Raw genomic sequence first — 11,864 nt, 5'->3', positions numbered from 1 at the left:
CATACTTTGCCTAGGCCGAGCAGTCTATGCAGAGTTTATTTGCCTATAGGCTGCCCAGTCACTCACACAAGCCGCACAAACTTATGCGGATTGAACATGAGAAATGTACATACGTTTTTTTTTTTTTTCTTCTAAGAATAAAGCTATTCTTTAACTACCTTACCGACGTACAGCGAGACCTTGGCTATATGACACACGCGAGCCATATACTTCCGCTGAGCCTTCTTGAGTCTTCTTAGCTTCACTACATATTAAAATCCACGTAAATTACTTTTGCGAATGCCCATTGTGCACCATGGCGTGTTCGTCGCACGCAGGGCGAAACGTCGTAGCTCCGAAGAGCAAGGCAGATTGAGAGAAAGGCGAAAGCAAATAAGCAGACAAGTGGAGTCGTTCTTTGTTTTCATTATACAGTCGTAGTTCATTTTATTGTTCATACACGCATCACCCCGTTCGTCCAGAAGTGTTTTGTCCCTTTCTCGCTCCTATTTGAACAATAGCGCATGCAGGTGGATTTATGTACAGCGATGCGGATTTCTCCTAGAGCAATGGAGGCGAGCGCGAGCCATAACAATGTTGTTGTTGTTTTTCACTTCCTGGATTTGCACGCGCTCACACAGTGACACGAACACACGTGGAAGTGCGTACTCACACATACAGAGCAAAAATAAATGCACGAGAAAGGAACAAAGGAGCGGAGACATCAGAATTCTAGCTTTCGTCAGAGGTCGCTTCACTGCTGATCAGCAACAATAATTTAAAAGTTAGCACGATATCTATGGCAGGCTTTCAACGTGGCATCTAACAAAAGCCCTGGAACGAAGAAACCTATACACTGAGCGCTGTCTTCCAACTTTATTCACAAGCGTGCAACAACCTTGCCAATGCAAAAACCAACAAATCGAACAGACGCAAAGAATAAACAGCGATACGGGACGACGAACGGTGAAACCAACATCACTACACCCTATACAGGCGACCTTAACGGGAAAGAAAGCTCTTTCTCTCTTTCTCTCATATGTGGACCGACAGGTCACGGTCACGAGTCGGGTGTACCACGTGATGTTGGTTTCAATGTTCTTTGTCACGTGTCACACGGGTCGTAGTTGTTTGGTAGGGCAGATTTGGTTGGTCTTATTCTTGACAAGGACATGAATATATATATATATATATATATACATATATATATATATATATATATGTGTGTGTGTGTGTGTGTGTGTGTGTGTGTGTGTGTGTGTGTGTGTGTGTGTGTGTGTGTGTGTGTGTGTGTGTGTGTGTGTGTGTGTGTGTGTGTGCGCATGCTATATAGTGTTGTAAGAATAAAGTTGTAAGTTATGCTCTGTCTACGTTTATTCGTTCTAGCGTTGTTGTCTGTTGTCTGTAAGTCAGTTCGGAAAACAGCGTCGATTACGCAGTCTTGCAAAGCACTGATCTTTCGCACTGCTCGATCGTTGTCTTTCTTCTCCACCGAGCCTCTATAGTGAGTGCGTCACGTCGATTTTGTTGGCGTCATAGTGTTTAGCATACCCACTTCGTGACGTCACGTTGCCATCGATTGCACAGTAATTGGTGATAAGTTGAATTCTAAGAATGCACCGCCTTTTCGAAACAAGGAAAATTTGTGTAGATGTTCCCGCCAATTGCATTCGCTCATTTGGGTGACGTCACGGTGGAGGCACATACTTCGATCAATGTCGCCGACTCATAGGAACTATGTTTTGGAGCGCGGGGGCACAGAGGGGCGGTGTAGTGCGGTTTTGTGGGCGGAGGCTTGTATCGAATTCGTAAGTAAGCTTGCCAGATCAGAAACGCAAAAACGAGTCCATAAATAATTATCACACGCTTCACGAGTTTTTGTTGTCATTTGCAATCAGTCAGTGGAAGCGCAATGCATATAAGAAGGTATAGAAAACGCAATCAAAATTGTGATGTCTCCGATCTCTCGAAGTCAAGGAACCGTCTTTGGTAAGACACAAATCGGCGTTCAATGCTGAAAGCTACACCTGAGCGCGCATTCTCACCCGTCGTTTTTCGAACAAGGCCTACGGAAATCAGTTTCAAGGTTTTTACCATTCCTATACATACTATCTTGGTCTTTACAGCCGCGCAATACATATACCTATATCCCGCAGCAATACAAAAACTGCAGATGGTGCCAGGCGTCAGGCGAGACCACAATTTCAGGCGCGGATGAATACACGACTCACGTGCCACGCGAACAAAATTCAGTGATCGCTGCGTATACACTGCATAAGAATCGACAAGTGAGCGCACGTTTGCATCGAGCTCGTTCGTTTCTGCTGCACAGCTTTATTGCAGTTTTGGCGATGCCGTGCGCAGTCAAATTTACTCAGGGCTTTTTCAAAAAGAAGAAAAAAAAACATGGTTTGTGGCTTGCATCACGTGATGAACGAAACGACATCTCTTTAAATGTATATACACGGTTTAAAGTGTCCAGAGTCGAGTAGGCATTCAAGACCAAACAAGCAAGGTCTGCTGACGCGAAACAGCAGAAGTTTCGTAAACACTATACTGCTGCATCTGAGTACCAACCGTAGCCGTGCGCATGCTGTTTCAGATTGGCGAAACTTGGGGGAATAAATATAATACGTAACACTCTCGCTACGCGAAGCTTACGTCAGTGCGCTTGGCGCATAGGTAATTGTATTAAGTTAAAGAGACAGACGAGTTTGCGCAGCAAGTTTAAAAACTAGCTCTCATTCCTGTAATCTTGGGATCCCTTCAAAGACAAAAAGAGTAAAAGAAGCAAAGAAAAAGAACGCGGTGGGGGAGAGTTGTAAAATGCACACAACATGGCCGGGCGAGTTCCTAGCGTCACATGCAGCTGTAGCATATGCACAGATATTGCAGTTGTTTTGTGTCATCTGTATACATATTTATATATTTATACTATATATATACTTATATTTATGTACATATCAACTATTGGCGGCGTGCCCATGGTTCCTTCTTAAATTCTCTCAAGACATCGGCTGTGGGAGAAGAATTACATCAATACTGATGACACTGCCGTTGTAATCGTTACATAAAACGCATATTGCAGGCCTCACGTACTCCGCCGTTGTTTCGCTGAATTGCAACGCTGTCGGGAGACAAGAAAATAAAATAAAAAAATAAAATATACGTTTGAGACGGGAAACAGCGTCGCGACCTGCAGGACAAAGCCTTAACCATTCGCCAAGGGCTTTTTGTTCAGAAATTAGTGCGCATCCTTCGAGGTGACTCGCCTACATACGCATGGGTGGTCACGCAACCTGCTTCGCGTAACAACTTGACGATATTTCGGATTTTTTTTTTAGATAAGAGAGAAAGAAAAAGGACGTCATTGCACGTCGAAATACAATGACTCTATAGCTAATGAGTCCGCTCTCTTGAATTTAGGCGATGCGAGTGCCAACCGAAACAGACGGGTCGCGTACAAAATGGCTACAACTTCTTTCTGATTACTCTCCAAGGCCCTCCCTTTTTTTATAAATCACGGTGCAATATTGCATCGAACCACTTCAACCGCTGGTTTCTTCCTTGAGGTACGAGTTCACGAAGGGTAGAAGAATGGTTTCTGAGTTTTAAACGAAGACATATCGCTTTCTTTCACAATTTTCACCGAGAAAATACATTTGGCGTTAGTTTGGTCGTGAGGACAACACTGAATTCTTGCCACGAGGGGAATGCAACGAACTATCAGTCATTCTTTCCGTCACTGGAATTGTTGTCCACGCAAGCCGGCATGGCATTTTAGCCTCTTAAACATGCTTAACGTCAACCAACTTCAGCTGCACGCTGAAATGCTCTGTGCTATCCCGGTAACACAAGGTCAGCAAGCCTGCCAACTCCGACACGACAAGCGAGTAAACAAATGAAGCTTCTATTAGCGCGCTCACTACAAATCCGTTTGCGTTCACCACGCGGGTTTCGTAAACAAAACCTTGTTAAGGCAAGTTTCGCACTGCACTCGAGTCCATCATCGTTACATTCAAGAATTACGTATACATACGTTCCCTTCGTAGCAGAGCTGAGAGATGACAAGCGCTCCCAGCAGTTGAAACAGCCGCCGAAAAAAAAAAAGTAACGCACAGGGCACACACGTACGAATGACGTTCACGTATACAGCACATAAATTCGTCCCGAGACATCGGTCCACAGCGGCAGTTCACACACATCGTCGGCACACGGGCAGAAAGTTTGACCAGCAAAGCTTTGCGGTCCGTCGATGCTTGCGAACCTGCGTCTTCACGCACGAACCATACGCACATAGACATGTACATACGCGCACATACACACAAGTAGGACATTCCAAGAACATCCTGCAGATGCGAACGGTGTATACGCTCCCACACTCTGTCCCAGTGGCTTCGCGAAGCACTCTGCACACAAGCTTGCGTGTGCGCAGCAGTAAGCTTCATTTGATAAAACTTAGTTCCATGGAGAAGCTATATGGATAATCCTAATGACTTTCATTCGTATCTGATAGCCGAGCGTTCTGATCGACAACAGATCAAGATCACTGATACCTCGCTGAAGGTAGCACAATGCGAACATGGTTGCCGTGACACTGGGGAAAAAGGGTGGGGCAAAAGAGGAAGCCTGGGGGCACACGGTTGCTTTGCTTACATTTTGTTTGACGAATCCCATTGCCATACAGCACGTGGACACGCCTTGCCATGCATCATGAACTTCCCTGTATTCCTTCTATTTTTTTTTCTTCTGCCTTCCGGCATAAAAATATCTTCTACCGCCCCTGCACTGTCGTAAAGCAGCGTCCAAGAACGTTTGCTCGCGTCGCCGCACCAACAAACAGATCAAGCGAGCGACATCCACGCAGTAGAGGATTCACCAGGATGTAACGACAAGACCTAAACCGGAAAATGTCCAGGATTGCTCCACGAAGCCACCGTGACACGGAGATAGCGGCACAGTTCGCGTAAAAGAGAGCGTCTCAAACGCAACACACATTGCACACCATCTGTATATACTAGCAGCCGGCCTTGCTGTCCTGCTGCGCGGCCGCTATGGCCGCCGCGGCCGCGGCGGCCATCGAGTCTCTGCGACGCTGCTCGAGTCCGTTCACAATGTTCTCGATGCTCCTCAGATCGTTCGAGGTCGTCGACCGTGACGAAGAGAGCGGGGACGAAGCGCGCTTCCTCGTCGACGCCGACGCAGCAGCCAGCGAGACACCGGAGGCGAACCCGCCGGAGGTGCTCCTGCAGGACGAACCCTCCGAGGACGAATTGCAGCCGTCGTCCGAGTTGGCGGGCGTACCGGGCTTGCTCGAGCACGAGGGAGCGGCGGACGACGCTCCGCAGTCCGGTATCAGAGGGGGCGGAGTGGTCGACGAAGGAGGCGTCGGGTGCCGCTGGTGTTGTCTCGGGAAGGCCGTCTCGAGCGGCGACCGCGGCGGCGGCGGCGGGGAGCCGTCTTCGTCGAGGAAGCCAGGTCGGAACCGGAACGGAGACTGCTGCGACGACGCCCCGAAGGGGCTGCCCGGCATGGCGTAGGGCGAGAAGCGGTGCTGCTTCAGCCTGGCGGCTACCTCGGAGTAGCCGGCCGGGTTCAGCAGCGGGTGGTTGGCCGCCATGAGAAAGGAGAGGGCGGCGGGGGTGGCTGCCGCACCGGGCGACGTCGGCAGGCCAGCGGCGGCTGCCGCGGCCGCCGCTGCGGCTGCTGCGGCCGCGCCCGGGAAGAACAGCTGCGGCAGGGTCAGCCCCGGCGGGTACAACGATGGCGGGTAGAAGTACGGCAGCAAGGGCGACGGCTGCGGGAGTCCCGAGGCCGCCACGGCGCTCGAAGACAGCTTGCCGCCTCCTCGGTCGTGGAGGTCGATCGAGCCGGTGCTGCTGAGGGGTGAGCGGCCGTCGAGCCGGTCGTCGCGCCGGTCTTCTGCGAGTGACGTGCATGGTGATGGAATTAGGATCACGAAAAGAAAAGCCTCGCTATTCCGCGGTGGTGTTATATATCACACTAATTACACTCAAACAACGCTTGAAGACGTTAGCTCCATCAATCACGACGGTATATACTATAGGAATAGAATAAAAATGCGATTTGCGTTTATATACTCATGAATGCGACTTGAGCAGCTATCCCAGCAATGTAGCGCCATCACTGTTGTAGCACGCCACTGCTTCCGCTGTCTGACTTTGTGTCCGAGATACAGCATGGGACGTTGTAGTATATACGGCAGCTATATTGTGCCGAAGCATATAGCATTCTTCCTTTATAACTACACCGATTGTTTACGTATACATATGCTTTCTTGAAATCATAACGACTAATACAGAGTGTCGGCACGCATACTTGCACGCCCAAAAGAGTGCGCTCGGAGGATCGGCTTCCAGATCGGCTACATACTCAAGCGCATTTCGCAAGCTATGGGCATGCCAGACGCAAACGTTTGTGCAAGCAGCGAATGTGCGCATCGTTTACGAGAGAGATTCCGTACCGGAGTCACGACCGGGGCTGGCACCGAGCACGCCGTCCGGCCTGAGGTCCGACGCCTCCCCGACGTCCAGCTTGTCGTCGTCGTCGCTCGAGTCCTCCTGGCCGGACACCAGCGCCGTGTGGTGGTGGTTGGTGGCCGACAGGCGGCCGCCCATCGACGAGCCCTGGGAACCGCCGTGCAGGGAAGATGGCGCCTGCTGCAGTAGCATCGCCTGTCTCCTGCGACGAAGCACAAGAGCGAACCCGGCGGGGGTCTTCCTATAGCCACTGGCCGTGCAAACAACGCGCGCGTTTCGCTTGAGACAGCGATACGTGTTATAGTAGTAGTAGTAGTAGTAGTAGTAGTAGTACCCTACTGAAACGTTCCGTATGCAGTCCAATAATTCCATATATTTTCCGCATGATTCTTATGGAAGTTGTACGGAATTCGTACAGAATCCATATAACAATCCGTAAGAAAGAATCACACGAAACGCATACGGAATTACTGAAATGACATACGGAACGTTTCACTGAGGTATTAATAATAATAATAATAATAATAATAATAATAATAATAATAATAATAATAATAATAATAATAATAATAATCAGTCGCTCAGTAGTATATATATATATATATATATATATATATATATATATATATATATATATATATATATGTTTTGGTTAAGCCGCCGAGCAACTTCCATCCAGAATCTGAAACGGAGCTGACGTCATCATTGGACACGATTTGAATCTTTCCTTGCCATGTATGCAGCACACACTAATTGCATGGGACCAGAGCAACATCGACCAGGAAGGAAAACAGAAATTGACACGAAGACACGCGAAATCGAGGGAGGTTTCAAGAACTCTATATTATATAGTCTGGACATGGGCGGATCGATGGGAAACTGATCTTATCGGTACGAGCGGGCAAATGACGGCACCTTCATTAATGGCGTCGAATAGGATTCTCGAGTTGCCACCTTTGGGAAGGTCAATGCACGTCAAAGAAGATTTCAGTGACTTGAACACTTCCGGTGCTCTATAAGTCAAACAACGCATTTTATAATCCGTGCATGCTAAAGCTGCGCGTCGAAAACAAGTGAGTCACACTGCTACTTATAGAGAGAACCCATTACAAAAAAAAAAAAAAAAAAAAAAAGTGGCGCTTGCAACGTTTCAAGTACACTGTGTGGTTTAAGTGCTGAACTGTGGTGTGTCTTCGTCCCACGTTATCTTATCTTCATTCGAGTGCAAGGTCATCTTATTTACATGACAATGATTCGGGCAGGCGCCAACTAAAAGCAATGGTTAAAAGTAAACGCGTAGTGATGTGCTGTTTCACAGGGACCGTCGAAGAACGTTGAGAACGTTTTCCAATTTAATCCGAGTAAGTAAATAAATCTGCTGTCCGGCGCTATGTAGAGGGGCACAAAATGGAACGGTGTCGCCGTTTGCCACATGTGCCAGATTTATCAAACCGCGCGTAGTCAGGTTTATTATTATTATTATTATTATTATTATTATTATTATTATTATTATTATTATTATTATTATTATTATTATTTTACAGTGCTCGCGTTGCCCAATTAAAAAGAAAGCGACATTCTGCAGCTGCCATGCAGGCGAGTAGTAATTTGCTCATCTTCACTATAATGCCGAACGTGATTGATTCGGCTCTGTATATCCCACGCACACTATTAAAAAATATAATTTATTTATATTGCATGCCCTTCCTTCCTCTTAGTTATTTCAGATTTCCATATCTGCTTCAGTGAAAGCCTGCTGATTACCGAGTGAAGCCTTTGTAACGTGTGCGAATACGCCTTTCGAATTCCAGCAATGGCCTAAACAATTTTGCGCACACGATCGAGTGTGTACAGACACACCTTAGAAGAAACTTCTCCGAAAATCCACAGACATTTCTCGGGTGTTTCGTTTCGCTTTTGGCTCTCAAACAGACCAAGACGCGAGTATATAGTCCAGTCATTTGCCTACTTCAATCTCTACACAGCGACCCATTTATCGCAGAACCGAAATGCAGGGCCTGAGGAGGCGGCGGCATTAACAATGATCGTTAAAAGCGCTTGCTTTTCGATTTCGCCTTACGCGCGCGCGCAGTTGAGGAAGTCAATGGGCACTCGGAAACACGAATATAAAGAAAGAAAGAAAGAAAGAAAGAAAGAAAGAAAGAAAGAAGAAAGAAAGAAAGAAAGAAAGAAAGAACCGCTCGTCGGGGCACCAGCATTTACTTATATAAACCTCATTTCCATGGGAACGCCCTCGTTAATGGTTACCCCTTTGAGTCATGAACGACGGCGAAGACAGGCGTGCGTCGGTTTTATAGCTCCGAGTCGAGACGCCGGGCTCGCACGCGCTCGGAGGAAAGGCCACCAGCGAAGCCCCGCGAACGTGACGCGGCATGCAGCCCCCAAACCAGACCGCTTATTAATAGAACCACGCATTACCGTAGCGAGAGAGTAAGAAGCAAGAAAAACCGATGCAGGGAACGCAGAAAAAAGCTATGTGCATGGGGCGTGCATGTACATATATGTATGTTGGGTTAGGGAGCCAGCCCTTTGAAGAACGCGTGTACGAACATACGCCGCCTACGCGCGCTGATGGTTTGAGCGACGACGTGATGACGGCTTACGAGCGCTAGACTTGGAGAACAATGGAGCGCGAAAAAAAAAAAAAAAAGAACAACGAAAGCGGGCGGTGCGTGAACAAGAGCGGTAACTTATACGCTATCAAACGCTCGCTCACGCTAGCTCCATCAATTCTGGCACTACTTGACGTACGATGCGTCGGAGCGCGCCTAATAGTCGTCTAAAAGGGTTTATATAGCAAGCCGCGCCTCGTTATATACCAGATCGAGCGGTTACGGTGGGGACCTCCAGGGCGTATATACTGTACGGCAACTCCCCGTCTATAACCGTATATAAACGTTCTCTCGCGTTCTGAAGAGAGGGTCCCGCGAAGTTGTGTGCGCTAACGCAGACAATTCGCAAGCTCGCTTCTCTGCATTACACATTTGCCCCAACTAACGGTAGCACTGCCGGTCGCGGTTTCAAAACGAAGGCGAAGTGATATATAGCTGCACATGCTGCGGCTTGTATCTCGCTAGCGGTTTCGTGCGTCACGAGAACCGGGTCTACGTTTTCCCTATCATGAGGGAAGCGCAACTGCGTTCGTACGCGTTGACTGCAAAAAAATGACTCCACCGTCATTAGCTTGGCAGACCGTCTCGCGGGAAAGCTAGCTTTACATTTATTAAAAGGGTTCGTGTGCCGGCTTAGAAGTATACTAACGATCCTGCCTATTAGAGGGGGAGGGGGGGGGAGAAAGTACGCTGCGTTCGTCAAGCAGGATGACTGCGGCGTAAGGCACGTGCGAATTGCGGGGCAGCATATCGCCATTAACAGGGTGGACGGGAGTTATAAACGAGTACATAAAAAGAAACAGTAGTGGGATCTGCAGATGCTTTACTCTTGTGACGTCAAGTGGGCCATGACGGGGACGAGAGCAATCGGTAAGGCTTGTCACACTATACAGCAAACAACCTGGTTAACGCTTGCCCGTAAACTGAGTATTGTATAGGAGGCGCTGTGGCACGGAAAAACAAGAACATGTCCTTGTCAGTGATCCTAACAACTGCTGCTTCACTGTGACGGAAATGGTGACAGCTCGCCGTTGTTTGTATATAGTAGACAACGCTGGCCAACCTGTCGGCCCGCGTGAAAGTTGCCGTTTGTATCGAACACATGGGGGGCTCGTATCCGCAAAAGGTTCCTACGCTAGAATTGGTTGTAAAGAGCCAAATACAGCTAATCCTGAAGCTGGCCATATCGTTAGGAAAAGTGACCGGTCAACATCCAAAATCACTTACGAGCGAAAAGCCTTATGAATTCAGGCCATGAAGTTTTTGCTTCTTCATGGGCCGAAACTTCCGATATACTTTTCTTACGTTACCGCAGCATTTCTGCGCATGCTTCTTCAAACGCTTGAAAGTATAACGGGGTCACTATCCGCCCGTCTTTTAAAGTCGCACTGCGTAAGCTCAGTATACAGCACGAATGGTCGGGAAGCGCCACGGCGATAATGTGCCTACGTCGGCGCATAATGCGTGGAAGCGAAGCAACTGTATAAACGCCACGAATGAGGCAAGCCTAGCACGTCGGCGCCGTTATGGGCGTCCCGCAGCAGAACGAACGACCCCGCAGTTCGCGGAAGGGGAGGTTGGGTGTTGATTAACGGTACGCGGGTTATAAGGTTCCGCAAGCATATATAGTTTAGTGCTCGCCAAAGCGACGCGCGAGTGCTTTAAAGTATACGCGAAGACGCGAAGAGAAGCAGAAGAAGAAAAAAAAAAGAAATCTGCCAGAACCAGATCGCGGAAGCAACGTTGTAGAACAAGGCGAAGAATAACGACCCGCGCGAGCGGCAGGAAGCCGCGAGGTGGAGCTAGGCGCGATTTCAATAACGGCCGCCGCCGCCCCCTGCGCGCCAGCGGAGACAGAACGGCCTATATATCCTACTATACACCCGTGCATGCGCGCGCAGTGCTCGGAATATACGCCTACGCGCAGACGTTAACAGCTCGTAATGAATATACGTGAGACTCGTACGTAACGAAGTGCATGTACATACCGGCGCTAGCTAATTAACGACGCGTCGGGATCCCTTTTAAAGCTAATGGGCGCGGTCGGTGTATGCCGGCGTTGCTCGCTACGGGCGCCAACGGGAATCGTGGGCATTGCGTGCGCATCTGATCGCATATTCACGACGATCCTGCAACGGCGCGGCGCCGCACGCGTCGTGCGCAGAGGTGCCGAGCGCGGCGTATATTACATGACATGCGTCGCGCGTATACGCATAGACCGCTGCGACAGAACGTGATCAGGGAGCGAGCTTAAACGGCGCGACAGTTCTGCCGAAGTTCTCTCTCTCTTTCTTGCTTTCTCTCTCTGGCGCCATTATAGTTGCAGTACAGGCGAGCCAACGAGCCGATTGCGCGGTGTCATATATGTATACATGCAGCGACGGCGCGTGTCGAAACGGGCGACGAATCGTTTAGCGACGACTGTCGAAACGAATGCCGATGCACGACCTATCGCGCGCAAGGTGACACACGAGCCCGTCGTGCTTTATATATATATATATATATATATATATATATATATATATATATATATATATATATATATATAAGCGGTACGTCTCCTGAAGGGCGCGAGAGCTGTATGCATATGCGATAACAGGCGCCGCTCTTCGGCGGAAGGAAGCCCGCGCGAGCGCGATAGGGCGTGGAAAAATGGAACCGCCCACGACGCCGCAAGCGACGTTCGTTAAAATGTGCCGCGTTGCGGACGTCATCGGCAATAAGTGCGCAAATGCGACCAATCCGAGCTCGG

General features: G+C 48.8%; 1 protein-coding gene across 2 annotated transcripts in view; it reads right to left on the bottom strand.

Moving 5' to 3' along the window:
* Positions 1-403: 403 nt before the first annotated feature.
* Positions 404-11,864, bottom strand: part of LOC119445902 (optomotor-blind protein) — a 103,802-nt gene continuing 92,341 nt past the window's right edge. For both annotated transcript variants that reach the window (XM_037710199.2, XM_037710200.2), the window contains exons 5-6: positions 6,464-6,681; positions 404-5,901 (exon numbers count right to left, since the gene is read on the bottom strand). In XM_037710199.2, coding sequence (XP_037566127.1) covers positions 4,997-5,901; positions 6,464-6,681 — 1,123 coding nt within the window. In that variant the 3' untranslated portion in view covers positions 404-4,996. The remainder of the gene's footprint in view (positions 5,902-6,463; positions 6,682-11,864) is intronic.

Source organism: Dermacentor silvarum, chromosome 3, assembly GCF_013339745.2.
Source record: "Dermacentor silvarum isolate Dsil-2018 chromosome 3, BIME_Dsil_1.4, whole genome shotgun sequence".
In the NCBI taxonomy this organism is placed as follows: domain Eukaryota; kingdom Metazoa; phylum Arthropoda; class Arachnida; order Ixodida; family Ixodidae; genus Dermacentor; species Dermacentor silvarum.
The sequence above is the reverse complement of the archived record's forward strand: the minus strand, read 5'-3'. Positions and strand labels throughout refer to the sequence as shown.